Source organism: Pristiophorus japonicus, chromosome 6 (genome assembly GCF_044704955.1).
Source record: "Pristiophorus japonicus isolate sPriJap1 chromosome 6, sPriJap1.hap1, whole genome shotgun sequence".
NCBI classification, from domain to species: Eukaryota; Metazoa; Chordata; class Chondrichthyes; family Pristiophoridae; genus Pristiophorus; species Pristiophorus japonicus.
The window spans coordinates 10,069,183-10,090,939 of record NC_091982.1 but is presented as its reverse complement, the minus strand read 5'-3'; the positions used below and the strand labels follow the sequence as shown (position 1 = coordinate 10,090,939).

At 44.1% G+C, this 21,757-nt stretch overlaps 2 protein-coding genes across 7 annotated transcripts in view; one reads left to right on the top strand and one right to left on the bottom strand.

Moving 5' to 3' along the window:
• The window catches only part of tex11 (testis expressed 11), a 454,209-nt gene that overhangs the window by 40,260 nt on the left and 392,192 nt on the right, over positions 1-21,757 (bottom strand). The window lies entirely within an intron of this gene.
• dlg3 (discs, large homolog 3 (Drosophila)) overlaps positions 1-21,757 on the top strand; it is a 779,594-nt gene that overhangs the window by 754,381 nt on the left and 3,456 nt on the right. For all 6 annotated transcript variants that reach the window (XM_070882612.1, XM_070882613.1, XM_070882615.1 and 3 more), the window contains 2 exons: positions 905-1,014; positions 12,800-12,891. In XM_070882612.1, coding sequence (XP_070738713.1) covers positions 905-1,014; positions 12,800-12,891 — 202 coding nt within the window. The remainder of the gene's footprint in view (positions 1-904; positions 1,015-12,799; positions 12,892-21,757) is intronic.

Here is a 21,757-nt window from a genome sequence, read left to right as displayed (position 1 = left end):
AACACATGAAAAATTGTAACTGAACAAGTAAACTACTCTTTCACTAAAAATACACTTCCTGAAGTCTCAAATGGCTCCAAGGGTAAATATACTGCATACTATGGTATTGAGTTTACTTGCCTGTTCATCATCTTCAGTTAAGTTTTCTAGGTTGACATGTATGCAGATCAAAGAAGTCCCAGGTTTCTTCCCTTGACTATAATAAGTTAGGTGATCTCAGATTACACAGCAATGTGGTTGCTTTAGGTCCTTGAGTTAGGGTGGGGTGGAGTTGGGGAAGAAATATCAGCTTGGATTCCAGCTCTTGATTACTAGCCAGTGATCCCTGTTGGTTTGTCTTCTGTGAGGGAGCACCAAAGCTCGGCTCTGTTGGCCTCCATAATTAAAAGAAAAAGACTTGCATTTATATAGCGCCTTTCACGACCATCGGATGTCTCAAAGTGCTTTACAGCCAATGAAGTACTTTTGAAGTGTAGTCGCTGTTGTAATGTGGAAAATGCGGCAGCCAACTTGCACACAGCAAACTCCCACAAACAGCAATGTGATAATAACCAGATATAATCTGTTTTTGTTATGTTAATTGAGGGATAATTATTGGCCAGGACACCGAGGATAACTCCCCTGCTCTTCTTTGAAATAGTGTCATGGGATCTTTTACGTTCACCAAAGAGAGCAGACAGGGCCTCGGTTTAATGTCTCATCTGAAATTAAATAGCCCTTCAGTGCTCATTGTCAAGATATATGTGGAGCCTTGTCCCAGGAAGATTCACTGTCTTTAGGAGAGGAGGACAGAACAATATATTTCTTCATATCCTAATCTTACCTTATTTTCATAGTATAATTTTAGAACAGCAACACATTTTTCAATGGTTTTATGCTATTAAAGTTGTTTCCATTCTTGCAGGGAAAACACTGCATACTTGATGTGTCTGGGAATGCGATTAAGAGGTTACAGCTTGCACTACTTTATTCAGTTGCCATTTTCATCAAACCCAGATCTGTGCAATCCCTCATGTAAGTATGAGATTCTCTCTGGCTGCAATTGGAACTATTTTGATTGTAATTCCATTTATCCAATTTTCAAATTTAAAGTTGTAATTAATCCAGCCCCTTGGATTGAAACTGTATCAGAAAAATAGGTAGGTTTACTAAATATCATCCTATTGAGTGATGTATTGTCATCATGAAGCTTCCGCTCAATTGCTGTTGGAAGATGGGAACGAGTTATGCTTCTCTTAAAGGTTTTCCTTGTGGCTTTTTGCTCCTTCATATGAAATTAAATAAATGCAGTCTGAAGGAAATGGAGGTGATGGATCATTGTACATTCCTCATTAGAGGGGCTCCCTGTTGTACTTAAAAGTAATGCTCTTTCATGGAAAATCTAGTTATTTGCCAAGAGACATCACAGCAGCCACTGGGAACTGCTGGTGACATAAAACGAGTCCGCACTGCTGAATATTTTTCAGTTACTTTAAAGTTGTGTTAACAATAACCTGGACTGCTTGGGATATCACTGACTACCTCTACAAAGGCCACTCACTCATGTTTATCAGCAGAACAGCTTCCAACCAATCTGTTGTCACAGCTAGGACAAATACAAAATTCTCAATTTATAACGGGAGTGTTAAAAGTATGTTCTCCCCCAAGAATGTTCCCCTTAAATTGGATACAACTAAATGGCAAAGAAGTTAGTTGGCATTCAGCCCGTTTTTCAGTTGCAAAATGGTGACCTAAGTGTCCAATATGGCTGGTAGTGCGCACGAGCTCATTCCGTGCTGGAAGTGCGTCGCCCACCATATTGGATTGGATTGCTCCATAAGCATCCAGGTTACATGCAGGAAGTATGTAAAATGATTAATAAAATACTTAAGGGTCCTACACTTGTGTGATATTGGTCTGCCCCAGTGTCTGATAAGCTTGCTCAGCAATTCGTGGCACTAATGGGCAGGAAGGATGCTTCAGCAATGCTATTTGAAGGGCTCACTGAGGTTAGGTATTGGTCTATCTTTTATGCTGTGGGTTATTTTTCTGGATATTTTTGGCCTGCTTTCTGACATAAAACTTCATTCTGACTTCTGAGAAGTTTTTGCTGGTGCTGGACTGTTTTTGGCTGCCTTCAAAGCAGTTTGACTGCAGTCAAATGACATCCTTTGTGACTGTGACAAAGGCAAACTACCCCCTCTTGTCTGACTTTTCTGCAGCATTTGACACTCTATCCTTCCCCAACGTCTCTTCACCATCGTCCAGCTAGGTGGAACTGCACTTGCCTGGTTTCATTCTTATCTATCTAATCGTAGCCAGAGAAACACCTTCAATAGCTTCTCTTCCCGCCGTCACATCGTTACCTCTAGTGTCCCCCAAAGATCTATCTTTGGCCCCCTCCTATTTCTCATCTACATGTTGCCCCTTGGTGACATCATCCGGAAACACAGCGTCAGTTTCCACATGTACGCTTATGACACCTAGCTCAATCTCACTACCAGTTCTCTCTACTCCTCCATGGTCTCTAAATTGTCTTGACCGACATCCAGTTCTGGATGAGCAGAAATTTCTCCAATTGAATATTGGGAAGACCGAAGCCATTGTTTTCTGTCCCGGCCACAAACTCCAATCCCTAGCCACTGACTCAATCCCTCTCCTCAACTTCTGTCTGAGGCTGAACCAGACGGTTCGCAATCTTGGTGTCATATTTGACCCTGAAATGAGCTTTCGACCACATATCCGCAGCATAACTAAGACTGCCTATTTTCACCTCCATAACATCGCCCATCTCCACCCTTGCCTCAGCTCAACCACTGCTGAAACCCTCATCTATGCTTTTGTTACCTTTAGACTTGACTATTCCAGTGCACTCCTGGCTGGCCTCCGACATTCTACCCTACGTAAACTAGATGTGATCCAAAACTCGTCTGCCCATGTCCTAACTCACACCAAGTCCCACTCACCCATCACTCCTGTGCTCGCTGACCTATATTGGCTTCCGGTTAAGCAAGGACTCTTTCAAAATTCTCATCCTTATTTTCAAAATCCCCCCATGGCCTCCCCCCACCCCCCCCATCTCTGCAATCTCCGACAGCCCCACTACCCCCTGAGATGTCTGCGCTCCTCTAATTATGCCCTCCTGAGCATCCCTGATTATAATCGCACAACCATTGGTGGCCGTGCCTTCTGTTGCCTAGGCCCCAAGTTCTGGAGCTCCCTGCCTAAACCTCTCTGCCCCTCTACCTCTTTTTTCTCCTTCAAGACGCTCCTTAAAACATACCTCCTTGACCAAGCTTTTGGTCACCTGCGCTAATTTCTACTTATACGGTTCGGTGTCAAATTTTTACCACATAATACTCCTGTGAAGTGCCTTGGGACGTTTCACTACGTTAAAGGCGCCATAACAAAAATACAAGTTGTTTTCATGGGTGGCCTGTTAGGGCTGCTTTTGGGGCTGGAAGATGAGGGGGAGCAGCAAAGAAGACAAGACTGAGAAGAAAAGGGGGGGAGTAACATAGAAAATAGGTGCAGGAGTAGGATATTCGGCCCTTCTAGCCTGCACCGCCAATCAATGAGTTCATGGCTGAACATGCAACTTCAGTACCCCATTCCTGCTTTCTCGTCATACCCCTTGATCCCCCTAGTAGTAAGGACTACATCTAACTCCATTTTGAATATATTTAGTGAATTGGCCTCAACAACTTTCTGTGGTAGAGAATTCCACAGGTTCACCACTCTCTGGGTGAAGAAGTTTCTCCTCATCTCGGTCCTAAATGGCTTACCCCTTATCCTTAGACTGTGACCCCTGGTTCTGGACTTCCCCAACATTGGGAACATTTTTCCTGCATCTAACCTGTCTAAACCCGTCAGGATTTTAAACGTTTCTATGAGGTCCCCTCTCATTCTTCTGAACTCCAGTGAATACAAGCCCAGTTGATCCAGTCTTTCTTGATAGGTCAGTCCCACCATCCCGGGAATCAGTCTGGTGAACCTTCGCTGCACTCCCTCAATAGCAAGAATGTCCTTCCTCAAGTTAGGAGACCAAAACTGTACACAATACTCCAGGTGTAGCCTCACCAAGGCCCTGTACAACTGTAGCAACACCTCCCTGCCCCTGTACTCAAATCCCCTCGCTATGAAGGCCAACATGCCATTTGCTTTCTTAACCGCCTGCTGTACCTGCATGCCAACTTTCAATGAGTGATGTACCATGACACCCAGGTCTCGTTGCACCTCTCCTTTTCCTAATCTGTCACCATTCAGATAATAGTCTGTCTCTTTCTTTTTACCACCAAAGTGGATAATCTCACATTTATCCACATTATACTTCATCTGCCATGCATTTGCCCACTCACCTAACCTATCCAAGTCACTCGGCAGCCTCATAGCATCCTCCTCGCAGCTCACACTGCCACCCAACTTAGTGTCATCCGCAAATTTGGAGATACTACATTTAATCCCCTTGTCTAAATCATTAATGTACAGTGTAAACAGCTGAGGCCCCAGCACAGAACCCTGCGGTACCCCACTAGCCACTGCCTGCCATTCTGAAAAGTACCCCTTTACTCCTACTCTTTGCTTCCTGTCTGACAACCAGTTCTCAATCCATGTCACCACACTACCCCCAATCCCATGTGCTTTAACTTTGCACATTAATCTCTTGTGTGGGACCTTGTCGAAAGCCTTCTGAAAGTCCAAATATACCACATCAACTGGTTCTCCCTTGTCCACTCTACTGGAAACATCCACAAAAAAATTCCAGAAGATTTGTCAAGCATGATTTCCCTTTCACAAATCCATGCTGACTTGGACCTATCATGTCACCTCTTTCCAAATGCGCTGCTATGACATCCTTAATAATTGATTCCATCATTTTACCCACTACTGAGGTCAGGCTGACCGGTCTATAATTCCCTGTTTTCTCTCTCCCTCCTTTTTTAAAAAGTGGGGTTACATTGGCTACCCTCCACTCTATAGGAACTGATCCAGAGTCAATGGAATGTTGGAAAATGACTGTCAATGCATCCACTATTTCCAAGGCCACCTCCTTAAGTACTCTGGGATGCAGTCCATCAGGCCCTGGGGATTTATCGGCCTTCAATCCCATCAATTTCCCCAACACAATTTCACGACTAATAAGGATTTCCCTCAGTTCCTCCTCCTTACTAGACCTCTGACCCCTTTTATATCCGGAGTAGGAGGTCATACATAGAAACATAGAAAATAGGTGCAGGAGTAGGCCATTCGGCCCTTTGAGCCTGCACCACCATTCAATAAGATCATGGCTGATCATTCCCTCAGTACCCCTTTGCTGCTTTCTCTCCATACCCCTTGATCCCCATGGCCGTAAGGGCCATATCTAACTCCCTCTTGAATATATCCAATGAACTGGCATCAACAACTTTCTGCGGCAGGGAATTCCACAGGTTAACAACGCTCTGAGTGAAGAAGTTTCTCCTCATCTCAATCCTAAATGGCCTACCCTTTATCCTAAGACGATGTCCCCTAGTTCTGGCCTTCCCCAACATCGGGAACATTCTTCCCGCATCTAACCTGTCCAGTCCTGTCAGAATCTTATACGTTTCTATGAGATCCCCTCTCATCCTTCTAAACTCCAGTGAATAAATGCCCAGTTGATCCAGTCTCTCCTCATATGACAGTCCAGCCATCGCTGGAATCAGTCTGGTGAATCTTCGCTGCACTCCCTCAATAGCAAGAACGTCCTTCCTCAAATTAGGAGACCAAAACTGTACACAATATTCCAGGTGAGGCCTCACTAAGGCCCTATACAACTGCAGTAAGACCTCCCTGCTCCTATACTCAAATCCCCTAGCTATGAAGGCCAACATACCATTTGTCTTCTTCACCGCCTGCTGCACCTGCATGCTCACTTTCAGCGACTGATGAACGATGACACCCAGGTCTCGTTGCACCTCCCCTTTTCCTAATCTGCCGCCATTCAGATAATATTCTGCCTTTGTTTTTTTGCCCCCAAAATGGATAACCTCACATTTATCCACATTATGCTGCATCTGCCATGCATTTGCCCACTCACCTAACCTGTCCAAGCCACCCTGCAGCCTCATAGAGTCCTCCTCACAGCTCACACTGCCACCCAGTTTAGTGTCATCTGCAAACTTGGAGATATTACATTCAATTCCTTCATCTAAATCGTTAATGTATATTGTCAAGAGCTGGGGTCCCAGCACTGAGCCCTGCGGCACTCCACTAGTCACTGCCTGCCATTCTGAAAAGGATCCGTTTATCCTGACTCTCTGCTTCCTGTCTGCCAACCAGTTCTCTATCCACGTCAGTACATTTACCCCCAAAACCATGCGCTTTGATTTTGCACACCAATCTCTTGTGCGGGACCTTGTCAAAAGCTTTTTGAAAGTCCAAATACACCACATCCACTGGTTCTCCCTTGTCCACTCTGCTAGTTACATCCTCAAAAAATTCCAGAAGATTCATCAAGCATGATTTCTCTTTCATAAATCCATGCTGACTTGGTCCGATCCTGTCCCTGCTTTCCAAATGCGCTGCTATTTCAAATTTAATGATTGATTCCAACATTTTCCCCACTACTGATGTTAGGCTAACCGGTCTATAATTACCCGTTTTCTCTCTCCCTCCTTTTTGGAAAAGTGGTGTTACATTAGCTACCCTCCAGTCCATAGGAACTGATCCAGAGTCGATAAGACTGTTGGAAAATGATCACCAATGCATCCACTATTTCTAGGGCCACTTCCTTAAGTACTCTGGGATGCAGACTATCGGGCCCCGGGGATTTATCGGCCTTCAATCACATCAATTTCCCGCCTAATAAGGATATCCTTCAGTTCCTCCTTCTCACTAGACCTACTGTTCCCTAGTACAATCGGAATGTTATTTGTGTCTTCCTTCGTGAAGACAGAACCGAAGTATTTGTTCAATTGGTCTGCCATTTCTTTGTTCCCCATTATAAATTCACCTGAATCCGACTGCAAGGGACCTATGTTTGTCTTCATTAATCTTTTTCTCTTCACATATTTATAGAAGCTTTTGCAGTCAGTTTTTATGTTCCCTGCAAGCTTCCTCTCGTACTCTCTTTTCCCCCTCTTAATTAAACCCTTAGTCTTCCTCTGTTGAATTCTAAATTTCTCCCAGTCCTCAGGTTTGTTGCATTTCCTAGCCAAATTATATGCCTCTTCCTTGGCTTTAACACTATCCTTAATTTCCCTTGTTAGCCATGGTTGAGCCACCTTCCCCGTTTTATATTTACTCCAGATAGGGATGTACAATTGCTGAAGTTCATCCATGTGATCTTTAAATGTTTGCCATTGCTTATCCACCATCAACCCTTTAAGTATCCTTTGCCAGTCTATTCTCGCCAATTCACGCCTCATACCGTTGAAGCTACCTTTCCTTAAGTTCAGGACCCTAGTTTCCGAATTAACTGTGTCACTTTCCATCTTCATAAAGAATTTACCATATTATGGTCACTCTTCTCCAAAGGGCCTCGCACAACAAGATTGCTAATTAGTCCCTTCTCATTACACATCATCCAGTCTAGGATGGCCAGCTCTCTAGTTGGTTCCTCGACATATTGGTCTAGAAAACCATCCCTAATACACTCCAGGAAATCCTCCTCCACCGCATTGCTACCAGTTTAGTTAGCCCAATCAATATGTAGATTAAAGTCGCCCATGATAACTGCTGTACCTTTATTTCACACACCTTTATTTCTTGTTTGATGCTGTCCCCAACTATTACTGTTTGCTGGTCTGTACACAACTCCCACTAGCATTTCCTGCCCTTTGCAATTCCGCAGCTCCACCCATACAGATTCCACATCATCCAGGCTAATGTCCCTCCTTACTATTGCATTAATTTTCTCTTTAACCAGCAACGCCACCCCGCCTCCTTTTCCTTTCTGTCTATCCTTCCTAAATGCTGAATACCCTTGGATGTTGAGTTCCCAGCCTTGGTCACCCTGGAGCCGTGTCTCTGATGCCAATTACATCATACCCGTTAACTGCTATCTGCGCAGTTAATTTGTCCACCTTATTCAGACTACTCCTCGCATTGAGGCACAAAGCCTTCAGGCTTGTCTTTTTAACACACTTTGCCCCTTTAGAATTTTGCTGTAATGTGGCCCTTTTTGCTTTTTGCCTTTGGTTTCTCTGCCCTCCACTTTTATTATTCTCCTTTCTATTTTTTGCTTCTGACTCCATTTTATTTCCCTCTGTCTCCCTGCATAGGTTCCCATTCCCCTGCCATATGAGTTTAACTCCTCCCCAACAGCACTAGAAAACACTCCCCCTAGGACATTGGTTCCGGTCCTGCCCTGATGCAGACCGTCCGGTTTGTACTGGTCCCACCTCCCCCAGAACCGGTTCGAATGCCCCAGGAATTTGAATCCCTCCCTTCTGCACCATTGTTCAAGCCACGTATTCATCTGAGCTATCCTGCAATTCCTACTCTGACTAGCACGTGGCACTGGTAGCAATCCTGAGATTACTACCTTTGAGGTCCTACTTTTTAACTTAACTCCTCGCTCCCTAAATTCGTCTCATCGGACCTCATCCCGTTTTTTACCTGTATCGTTGGTACCTATATGCACCACGACAACTGGCTGTTCACCCTCCCTTTTCAGAATGTCCTGCACCCGCTCCGAGACATCCTTGACCCTTGCACCAGGGAGGCAACATACCATCCTGGAGTCTCGGTTGCAGCTGCAGAAACGCCTATCTATTCCCCTTACATTTGAATCTCCTATCACTATAGCTCTCCCACTCTTTTTCCTGCCCTTCTGTGCAGCTGAGCCAGCCACGGTGCCATGAACTTGGCAAAAGCACAGCAGGTATTCAGGGAGCACTTAGACTACATGAACTTCTCTGAGGGGCAATGTTTTATAAAGAAAGCTATGTCACCTGCTACAATCACAACTTGAGTCTTGAATCAGGGCATGGACAGCACTGCCTGTGGCTGTCAAGGTCACCATGGCCCTTAACTTTGATGCAACAGGCTCCCAGGCTCCTTCCTGACTAAAGCAGGTGACATCAAGCAACATCTCTCAATTTTCAGTCCACCATTGTACCAGTAAGATCACTGAGGCTCTATGTCAGGAGGGAGACTTGCATCTCCTTATGGACGGAGCAAAGCAGCACAAGAGTGCACTAGGTTTTGCCCGCATTGTAGACTTCCCCAGAGTGCAAGGTGCCATAGACTGCAACTGCATTACATATTCCCCATCATCAGCCTGACATCTTTCTGAATAGAAAGGGAAATCACCCTCTTCCAATCAGGCTGTCAGGTGATCGGCTGGCTATTGGGCGAGAAATGTTATCCCCTTCAGACTTGGCTCATGACTGCTGCAGAGCTAGCTTACAATGAGATCCATGCTGTCACCAGAAACATTATTGAGCAGTCAGTGGGCTGAAGCAACGCTTCTGCTGCCGACAATGTTCGGAACGAGCTTTTCAGTACAGCCGTGAGTGAGTATACAGATTTGTGATCATTTGCTGCATGCTGTACAACTTTTCCATTATGAGGGATGAGCTCTTGCCACCATCTGAAGTGTAGCAGATAGGACAGCAGCAGCATGAAGAGCAGGAGTGGCATTGCCAAAGCTCTTAATGAGCATCTCCTCCAAGAGCTTTCATGGGAACCATCCCTCCCTTCCCTAATACACCAACAGTCCCGCAATCCTTTTCACTACAATTCGATTGCCGGCCTTTAGTTCAGCCTTATTAGTGTTTCCCTCACTTTACGACGAATATAAACACAAAATCCACAACACAATTTTTTTTTATCAAACCTGTGTCTAATACTTAACAGAAATAATTAAGAATCACCCTTGTGCAACCCGTAGTGTCCATATTCTGTGCTTCTTTATGTATCCTAGTGCTCCTGCAAAGTGTATCCCCAGTGGTTACAGCTTTGGAGGTGGTAGGCTGTGAACATCCATTGAGACCACTTCAAATGGCCATAGTGGACGACCACGAGCAGCTCTGAGCTTAGAGGGGCCCGACTGCAAACTGTAGTATCTCGATGTGGGCTAGGGCAGTCTGGCCCAACTGATTGTGCGGCACCGATATATAAAATGGAAAAGAGTGACTAAAGTAAATGTTGGTCCCTTAGAAGATGAGATGGGTGATTTAATAATGGGAAATGTGGAAATGGCTGAGACCTTAAACAATTATTTTGCTTCGGTCTTCACAGTGGAAGACACAAAAACCATGCCAAAAATTGCTGGTCACGGGAATGTGGGAAGGGAGGACCTTGAGATAATCACCATCACTAGGGGTTAGTGCTGGACAGGTTAATGGATCTCAAGGTAGACAAGTCCCCTGGTCCTGATGAAATGCATCCCAGGGTATTAAAAGAGATGGCGGAAGTTATAGCAGATGCATTCGTTATAATCTACCAAAATTCTCTGGACGCTGGGGAGGTACCAGCGGATTGGAAAGCAGCTAATGTAACGCCTCTGTTTAAAAAAGGGGGCAGACAAAAGGCAGGTAACTATAGGCCGGTTAGTTTAACATCTGTAGTGGGGAAAATGCTTGAAGCTATCATTAAGGAAGAAATAGCGGGACATCTAGATAGGAATAGTGCAATCAAGCAGACGCAACATGGATTCATGAAGGGGAAATCATGTTTAACTAATTTACTGGAATTCTTTGAGGCTATAATGAGCATGGTGGATAGAGGTGTACCGATGGATGTGGTGTATTTAGATTTCCAAAAGGCATTCGATAAGGTGCCACACAAAAGGTTACAGCAGAAGATAAAGGTACGCGGAGTCAGAGGAAATGTATTAGCATGGATAGAGAATTGGCTGGCTGGCAGAAAGCAGAGAGTCGGGATATATGGGTCCTTTTCGGGTTGGAAATCAGTGGTTAGTGGTGTGCCACAGGGATCGGTGCTGGGACCACAACTGTTTACAATATACATAGATGACCTGGAAGAGGGGACAGAGTGTAGTGTAACAAAATTTGCAGATGACACAAAGATTAATGGGAAAGCGGGTTGTGTAGAGGACACAGAGAGGCTGCAAAGAGATTTAGATAGGTTAAGCGAATGGGTTAAGGTTTGGCAGATGGAATACAATGTCGGAAAATGTGAGGTCATCCACCTTGGGGGAAAAAAAACAATAAAAGGGAATATTATTTGAATTGGGAGAAATTGCGGTGCAGAGGGACCTGGGGGTCCTTGTGCATGAACCCCAAAAAGTTAGTTTGCAGGTGCAGCAGGTAATCAGGAAGGGGAATGGAATGTTGGCCTTCATTGCGAGAGAGATGGAGTACAAAAGCAGGGAGGTCCTGCTGCAACTGTACAGGGTATTGGTGAGGCCGCACCTGGAGTACTGCGTGCAGTTTTGGTCACCTTACTTAAGGAAGGATATATTATCTTTGGAGGGGGTACAGAGACGATTCACTAGGCTGGTTCCGGAGATGAGGGGGTTACCTTATGATGATAGATTAAGTAGACTGGGTCTTTACTTGTTGAAGTTCAGAAAGATGAGGGGTGATCTTATAGAAACATTTAAAATAATGAAAAGGATAGACAAGATAGAGGCAGAGAGGTTGTTTCTACTGGTCCGGGAGACTAGAACTAGGGGGCACAGCCTCAAAATACGGGGGAGCCAATTTAAAACCGAGTTGAGAAGGAATTTCTTCTCCTGGAGGGTTGTGAATCTGTGGAATTCTCTGCCCAAGGAAGCAGTTGAGGCTAGCTCATTGAATGTATTCAAATCACAGATAGATAGATTTTTAACCAATAAGGGAATTAAGGGTTATGAGGAGCGGGCGGGTAAGTGGAGCTGAGTCCACGGCCAGATCAGCCATGATCTTGTTGAATGGCGGAGCAGGCTCGAGGGGTTAGATGGCCTACTCCTGTTCCTAATTGTTATGTTCTTATGACACCGGCAAAATGTATGGCAGGGAGCAGGCATGCTGCCCTGTGCCTTTCCCATGGACCTTCTCCTGCAAGGAGGGAGCCATTAAATGACAGTCTCGTGCGGTGATTAGAGAATTTGATCAACATGGTTGAATAGTGGGTATGCAGTGTAAGGTATCAGGAATGCAATAATGGTGAGTGTGAGTATGAGAATTAATATGGTCCAGTGATTGTAGGAGAGTGAAGGGAAGTGGAGGAGGTGAATATTGTGAGTAACAAAGCTGGAAGTGTGAGCAGAGTAAGAGAGCAGTATTCTTACCGTGAAAACTCTGGTGAGGTCGTTGAACTTTTTTCATTATTGCAGCCATGTCCTGGGAGGCACCTGGCATTAACTTCCTCTGCAACCTCTTCCTACTGGCATCACAGCTGTTGCCTGAAGGGCTTTCTGCCCTCTGGGGAGAACAGAATCTCCCTCCTGCTGTCCACTGCCTGGACCAGGACCTCCAAGGAGGCATCAGAGAACCTGGGAGCCCAGTCTGTACTTCTGAACACCTAAATAGCTGGAAGAAGTGTTTCCCTGTTGTCAGCAACCAGAATGTACCTCGCCTTTAAGAGGCGCTGGCTGCCTTTAAGTGGCATCAGTAAAGCCTTATTTCCCACTTCCCTCCCCACCCCCAAACTGGCATGCAGCCAATAAATTATAATGAGGTTTCAGCACCATTTGCACATGGTCCCGGGGACCACATAAATAGCCATGCACCCGCCCCCTGCGTTCTCGAGTGCATTAAAATTTCTGGCTAATGTCATGTTATTAAAAGTAATGAATAAAGAAAACTACAAGGAATCTCACATTATAAAACCATCCAAGTAACTATTGTTACAACCACCGTTAAAGATCCAAAAGGGATGCAAGTCTTTATGAGCTTTTTTTTAATAGGGAGATGAATAAACGACAAACTGAAGAACAGGCAACCAAAACCTTTGATAAAGCATTGAAGCTGGAGCAGGAATTTGGAGAGTTTTTCACAGGTAGGTGCAATTTACTACCTTTTAGATCATTGAATGGAAGGTCCCTGCATTTCAACAGATTTGAACTGAGACTCCTACCTGGAGGAACACTATGGATTTTAATTTTTTTCCCCACTTTGAATTTGCAAACCTGGATGAATTTGAAACGATAGTAAGAAACTATAGCTAGGATTATCTTAGTGGTGGTGTTTCGAAGCTGGGCCTTCCACTATCCCGCGAACACAAACAGAACCCATTCGTGGCGGGCTCCCAGTGGGATTCCCATTGCCAAGCGAGCCTGCCATTGCCCAGCTGTGAAATCCTGGGGAGAATAGATTTGTCACAAAAAAACACTGGCTTCTAAGTCATGTCTATCTGACCACCAAAGATGCTATAATTATAAGTATTCTATCAAAATAGATGTAGATTAGATAAAGAGCCAACTTGGACTCTGGTGACTATTTTGGGGCAATGACACAATTTTTTAAAGCTTTTATTTGTACAATCCATTGCAAGTTAGGGGCTAGAAAGCACCACCAGTCTTAATTGAAGCTCATGTAGTAATAAACAAACATAGAAACATAGAAAGTAGGTGCAGGAGCAGGCCATTCGAGCCTGCACCACCATTCAATATTGATCATGGCTGATCATGCAACTTCAGTACCCCATTCCTGCTTTCTCTCCATACCCCTTGATCCCTTTAGCTGTGAGGGTCACATCTAACTCCCTTTTGAATATATCCAACGAACTGGCCTCAACAACATTCTGTGGTAGAGAATTCCACAGGTTCACAATTCTCTGAGTGAAGAAGTTTCTCCTCATCTCAGTCCTAAATGGCCAACCCTTATCCTTAGACTGTGACCCCGGTTCTGGACTTCCCAATATCGGGAACATTTTTCCTGCATCTAACCTGTCCAATCCTGTCAGAATTTTATATGTTTCTATGAGATCCCCTCTCATTCTTCTAGATTCCAGTGAATATAAGCCTAGTCGATCCAGTCTTTCTTCATATGTCATCCCGGGAATCAGTTTGGTGAACCTTCGCTGCACTCCCAATAGCAAGAATGTCCTTCCTCAGATTAGGAGACCAAAACTATACACAATGTTCAAGGTATGGCCTTACCAAGGCCCTGTACAACTGCAGTAAGACCTCCCTGCTTCTATACTCAAATCCTCTCGCTATGAAGGCCAACATGCCATTTGCCTTCTTCACCGCCTGCTGTAACTGCATGCCAGCTTTCAATGACTGATGCACCATGACACCCAGGTCTCGTTGCACCTCCCCTTTTCCTAATCTGTCACCATTCAGATAATAATCTGCCTCCCTGTTTTTGCCACCAAAGTGGATAACCTCATTTATCTACATTATACTGCATCTGCCATGCATTTGTCCACTCACTTAACCTGTCCAAGTCACCCTGCAGCTTCTTAGCATCCTCCTCACAGCTCACACTGCCACCGAGCTTAGTGTCATCTGCAAACTTGGAGATATTACACTCTATTCCTTCATCCAAATCGTTAATGTATATTGTAAATAGCTGGGGTCCCAGCACTGAACCTTGCGGTACTCCACTAGTCACTGCCTGCCATTCTGAAAAGGACTCGTTTATTCCTACTTTTTGCTTCCTGTCTGCCAACCAGTTCTCTATCCATGTCAATACATAACCCCCAATACCATGTGCTTTAATTTTGCACATTAATCTCTTGTGTGGGACCATGTCAAAAGCCTTTTGAAAGTCCAAATATGCCACATCCACTGGTTCTCCCATGTCCACTCTACTAGTTACATCCTCAAAAAATTCTAGAAGATTTGTCAAGCATGATTTCCCTTTCATAAATCCATGCTGAGTTGGACCGATTCTGTCACTGCTTTCCAAATGTGCTGTTATTTCATCATTAATAATTGATTCCAACATTTTCTCCACTACCGATGACGGGCTCACCAGTCTATAATTCCCTGTTTTCTCCCTCCCTCCTGTTTTAAAAAGTGAGGTTACATTAGCTACCCTCCAATCCAAAGGAACTGATCCAGAGTCTATAGAATATTGGAAAATGACTACCAATGCATCCACTATTTCTAGGGCCACCTCCTTAAGTACTCTGGGATGCAGACTGTCAGGCCCTGGGGATTTATCGACCTTCAAAGCTATCAATTTCCCTAACACAATTTCCTGACTAATAAGGATTTCCTTCAGTTCCTCCTTCTCGCTAGACCCTCGGTCCCCTATTATTTTCAGGAGGTTATTCTCATGTCTTCCTTAGTGAAGACAGAACCAAAGTATTTGTTCAATTGGTCTGCCATTTCCTTGTTCCCCATTATGAATTCACCTGATTGTGACTGCAAGGGATCTACATTAGTCTTCAATAATCTTTTTCTCTTCACATATCTATAGAAACTTTTGCAGTCAGTTTTTATATTCCCTGCAAGCTTACTCTCATACTCCTATTTTCCCCTTCCTAATTAAACCCTTAGTCCTCCTCTGCTGGATTCTAAATTTCTCCCAATCCTCAGCTTTGCTGCTTTTTCTAGCCGATTTATATGCCTCTTCCTTGGATTTAACACTATGCCTAATTTCCCTTGTTAGCTACGGTTGAGCCACCTTTCCCTTTTTATTTTTACTCCAGACAGGGATGTACAATTGTTGTAGTTCATCCATGTGATCTTTAAATGTCTGCCATTGCCTATCCACCGTCAGCCCTTTAAGTATCATTCGCCAGTCTATCCTAGCCAATTCACGTCTCATACCATCGAAGTTACCTTTCTTTAAGTTCAGGATCTTAGTCTTTGAATTAACTGTGTCACTCTCCATGTTAATGAATTCTACCATATTATGATCACTCTTCCCCAAGGGGCCTCGCACGACCAGATTGCTAATGAATCCTCTTTCATTACACAAGACCCAGTCTCGATGGCCTGCTCTCTAGTTAGTTCCTCGACATATTGGTCTAGAAAACCATCCCTTCTACACTCCAGGAAATCCTCCTCCACAGTATTGCTACCAGTTTGGTTAGCCCAATCTATATATAGATTAAAGTCACCCATGATAACTGCTGTACCCTTATTGCACGCGTCCCTAATTTCCTGTTTGATGCCATCTCCAACCTCCCTACTACTGTTTGGTGGTCTGTACATAACTCCCACTAACGTTTTCTGCCCTTTGGTGTTTCGCAGCTCCATCCATATAGATTCCACATCATCCAAGCTTAATGTCCTTCCTTACTATTGCGTTAATCTCTTTAACCAGCAATGCTACCCCACCTCCTTTTCCTTCCTGTCTATTCTTCCTGAATATTGAGTACACCTGGATGTTGAGTTCCCAGCCTTGGTTACCCTGGAGCAATGTCTCCGTAATCCCAATTACATCATATCCATTAACAGCTATCTGCGCAGTTAATTCTTCCATCTTATTACGAATGCTCCTCGCATTAAGACTCAGAGCCTTCAGGCTTGTTTTTTTAACACTCTTTGTCTTTTTAGAATTATGTTGTAATATAGCCCTTTTTGATTTTTGCCTTTGATTTCTCTGCCCTCCACTTTTCCTTATCTCCTTCCTACTTTTTGCTTCTGCCCCCTTTTTACTTCCCTCTGCCCGCCTGCATAGATTCCCATCCCCCCGCCATATTAGTTTAAACACTCCCCAATAGCACTAGCAAACGCTCCGCCTAGGACATCAGTTCCGATCCTGCCCAGGTGCAGACCGTCCGGTTTGTACTGGTCCCACCTCCCCCAGAACCGGTTCCAATGTCCCAGGAATTTGAATCCCTCCCCACTGCACCACTCCTCAAGCCACGTGTTCATCTGAACTATGCTGCTATTCCTACTCTGACTAGCATGTGGCACTGGTAGCAATCCTGAGATTACTACCTTTTGAGGTCCTACTTTTTAATTTAATTCCTACATAAGAACATAAGAATTAGGAACAGGAGTAGGCCATCTAGCCCCTCGAGCCTGCACAGCCACTCAACAAGATCATAGCTGTTCTGGCCGTGGACTCAGCTCCACTTACCCGCCCCTCCCCATAACCCTTAATTCCCTTATTAGTTAAAAATCTATCTATCTGTGATTTGAATACATTCAATGAGCTAGCCTCAACTGCTTCCCTGGGCAGAGAATTCCACAGATTCACAACCCTCTGGGAGAAGAAATTCCTTCTCAACTCGGTTTTAAATTAGCTCCCCCGTATTTTGAGGCTGCGCCCCCTCGTTCTAGTCTCCCCGACCAGTGGAAACAACCTCCCTGCCTCTATCTTGTCTATCCCTTTCATTATTTTAAATGTTTCTATAAGATCACCCCTCATCCTTCTGAACTCCAACGAGTAAAGACCCAGTCTCCTCAATCTATCATCATAAGGTAACCCCCTCATCTCTGGAATCAGCCTAGTGAATTGTTTCTGTACCCCCTCCATAGCTAGTATATTCTTCCTTAAGTAAGATGACCAAAACTGCACGCAGTACTCCAGGTGCGGCCTCACCAATACCCTGTACAGTTGCAGCAGGACCTCCCTGCTTTTGTACTCCATCCCTCTCGCAATGAAGGCCAACATTCCATTCGCCTTCCTGATTACCTGCTGCACTTGCAAACTAACTTTTTGGGATTCATGCACAAGGACCCCCTGGTCCCTCTGCACCGCAGCATGTTGTAATTTCTCCCCATTCAAATAATATTCCCTTTTACTGTTTTTTTTCCCCCAAGGTGGATGACCTCACATTTTCCGACATTGTATTCCATCTGCCAAACCTTAGCCCATTCGCTTAACCTATCTAAATCTCTTTGCAGCCTCGCTCTGTCCTCTACACAACCCACTTTCCCACTAATCTTTGTGTCATCTGCAAATTTTGTTACACTATACTCTGTCCCCTCTTCCAGGTCATCTATGTATATTGTAAATAGTTGTGGTCCCAGCACCGATCCCTGTGGCACACCACTAACCACTGATTTCCAAATTCGAAAAGGACCCATTTATCCCCACTCTCTGCTTTCTGTTAGCCAGCCAATTCTTTATCCATGCTAATACATTTGCTCTGTCTCCGCGTACCTTTATCTTCTGCAGTAACCTTTTGTGTGGCACCTTATCGAATGCCTTTTGGAAATCTAAATACACCACATCCATCGGTACACCTCTATCCACCATGCTCGTTATATCCTCAAAGAATTCCAGTAAACTTGATTTCCCCTTCATGAATCCATGTTGCGTCTGCTTGATTGCACTATTCCTATCTAGATGTCCCGCTATTTCTTCCTTAATGATAGCTTCAAGCATTTCCCCACTACAGATGTTAAACTAACCGGCCTATAGTTACCTGCCTTTTGTCTGCCCCCTTTTTTAAACAGAGGCGTTACATTAGCTGCTTTCCAATCCGCTGGTACCTCCCCAGAGTCCAGAGAATTTTGGTAGATTACAACGAATGCATCTGCTATAACTTCCGCCATCTCTTTTAATACCCTGGGATGCATTTCATCAGGGCCAGGGGACTTGTCTACCTTGAGATCCATTAGCCTGTCCAGTACTACCACTTTAGTGATAGTGATTATCTCAAGGTCCTCCCTTCCCACATTCCCGTGACCAGCAATTTTGGGCATGGTTTTTGTGTCTTCCACTGTGAAGACCGAAGCAAAATAATTGTTTACGGTCTCAGCCATTTCCACAATTTCCCATTATTAAATCCCCCTTCTCATCTTCTAAGGGACCAACATTTACTTTCGTCACTCTTTTCCAATTTCTATATCTGCAAAAGCTCCCTAAATTCCGCTTGTAGGACCTCATCCCGTTTTTTACCTATATCGTTGGTACCTATATGCACCACGACAGCTGGCTGTTCACCCTCCCCCTCTAGAATGCCCTGCAGCAGCACCGAAACATCCTTGACCCTTGCATCATGGTGGCAACATACCATCCTGGAATCTCGTTTGCGGCCCCAGATACGTCTATCTATTCCCCTTACAATAGAATCCCCTATCACTATAGCTCTCCCACATTTTTTCCTGCTCTCCTATGCAGCAGAGCCATCCATGGTGCCATGAACTTGGCTGCTGCTGTCATCTCCCCAAACAGTACCCAAAACGGTATATCTATTTTGAAGGGAGATGACCGCAGGGGACCCCTGCACTACCTACCTTCCCCTGCTCTTCCTGCTGGTTACCCATCCCCTATCTGCCTTTGTAACCTTTACCTGCGGTGTGACCAACTCACTAAACGTGCTATTCACGACATCCTCAGCATCACGGATGCTCCAGAGTGTATTCATGTGCAGCTCGAGTGCTGCAATGCGATCTGTCAGGAGCTGCAACGGGACATACTTCCTGAATACATAGTAGTCGGGGACACTGGAAGCGTCCCTGATTTCCCACATAGCACAGGAGGAGCATGACACGGGTCTGGGCTCTCCGAGCATGACACGGGTCTGGGCTCTCCTGCCATGACTTAACCCTTAAATTAACTTAATTTGGCAACAATGCCAAAGGTTACCTACTGATGAGAAAAGAAAAAGATAAAATACTCACCAATCCACCAGCTAATCACTTACCCGCTTGGCTGTGGCGTCACACTCCGATTTCTTTTTACTGCTTTGTTTACTTTCTGCCCCTGCTGCAGCAGTCTCCTCCCGACTGCCGCTGCTCTAAGCTGCCGCCGCCCTTTGTGCTCCCGTGCCCGCTCCTCTCTCGCGATGCTGGCCTCCTCCCGACTGCCGCTGCTCCAAGCTGCCGCTGCCCTTTGTGCTCCCGTGCCCGCTCCTCTCTCGCGATGCTGGCCTCCTCCCGACTGCCGCTGCTCCAAGCTGCCGCCACCCTTTGTGCTCCCGCGCCTGCTCCGCTCTCGCGATGCTGGTCTCCTCCCGACTCAAAACCAGAAAAAAGCTGCAAATACACCGAGGATCTATCAACATCTGTGGAGAACAGTCAGTCAAGTTTTTGGTTTGTACCCTTCATCAGAACTGAAAGATTAGACAGACGAGCATATTACTAGGATCCTTCAAAAAAAAAAGGTGAGGGAAGGGAAAACATGTAATGAAAATGTGCGAAATTGAAAACTTGGGGATTAGGTTTGAAATTAAATGGTTTATGTTTTGGATGGGGGCAGAAGTCAGGATACATTGCAAGTGGTGCAAGATTAGTTTTTAATCTTTGGAGCCAGCATCTTCTATTTCAATTTCTTATCCGTCTTAATTTTTTCTATCTCCCACTTTAGCCCTATATCCAAATTATAGATATAGAAGGAGTGGTCCAAATTTGCAGACAACACTAAAATAGGAAGCATAGTAAATAATTGTGAGGACCAAAGGAAGTTCCACAGGGATATTGAGAAGATGGTAGAATGAGCAAAAAAAGCAGTTAAAGGAATTCAATGTTAGTAAATGTGAAATGTGGTTAAACAAAATAAAAATAATAATTATACAGGTACTTGGAGTTCGAAAAAGCTGAGTGAATATGGAAGATGGGGATTTACAAGACTTTAAAAGCAGCCCCTCAAGTGAATAAGGCCATAAAGAAAGCTAATGGAACACTGGAGTTTATATTGAGTGGTATTGGGGATAAAAATCAACTTCAGTGGGGGCACAAAATGGGCGGTAACAGAATAGCCAACTGTCACCCAATTTTCCTTTCCATTGAAGTATACAAAAAGGAAAACAGGTGGGGCGTATAACGGGCAGCCGATTTTCTACCTCTCATTTTGCAATCTTGCCAAAGTTGAATTTTAGCCCCATCGAACAAAAGAAACAGGATGTAATGGTGAATCTATATAAATCCTTAGAAAGACTACAATTAGAGTAGTGTGTGTAGTTTTAGGCTCCACATTATAGGAAGGACGCAATGTCCCCTCTAATTTTTTTTTGTACTGACCTTTTTGTCCGTGGGCAAATTTTACAACAGTAACAACAACTTCTATAACAATATCAGCAACTGCAACCACTTAAAAGCATATATACGGTAATGCCATTTTGCCACCCCACTGTCTTATAGACAATCAGACAAGGTTCTCTACAAGTTTAACATAACTTCTCTGCTTTTGAATTCTATTCCTCTAAAATGAATCCCAGTGCCTTATTTGCACTTTAATGGCTTTTTAAACCCGAGTTGCTATTTATAATGATTTGTGAATCTATACCCTTAGATTCCTTTGCATTTCTACCCCATTTAGACTCTTACCTTCCAAGGAGTAGGTAGCTTCCTTATTCCCCCTATCCAAATGCTCCACCTCACACTTACCTATATTGAAATTCAATTGTCATTTACATGCCCGTTCTGCAAGTTTGTTTATGGTAGAATGAATTAAAAGCTTTTAGTTTGTCATGTACAAACTTTATTTTTAAAAATGTTACTTGTCAGAAATGACTGGAATATAAAAGAACTGCATAATAATGCACCAACATTTCAGAAACATCACTCAGTTACATATCTACAATCTAAAAGCTCAAGATGAGCTGAAAGAGGCGTATCTATTCGTGCCATTTGTATTAATTTTAAAGTTTTCAATGTTTTAGTCCATTCCTTATGTCGCTATAGCAATCGCTGCACGTGCAGCGGCTTTCCTATGGCGCTGACATGCTGTATGTCCAGATACATAATTAAAATATTAATCACAATGCACTCAGACAATCAACAAATATAAAGTGCTGTAGTTCTTTAGATGACAGTATTAAAAAGAATTGAACAAAAACAGATATCTGTATTTTCAACTTCAATTCCATTAATAAACATGGTCTTCTTGAACCAGCACACCGCCTCCAGGGCTCCCCATGTAATATGTCAGAAATGCGCACTTATTCACAAGTGCAAAAAAACACGTACACAATTTGCGTCACCGAATTAAAAACAAAAAGCAGGAAAAGCTATGATTTAACCAAAATAAACATTCATCTTTCTTCCTAGACAAGAGAATCAATCCAA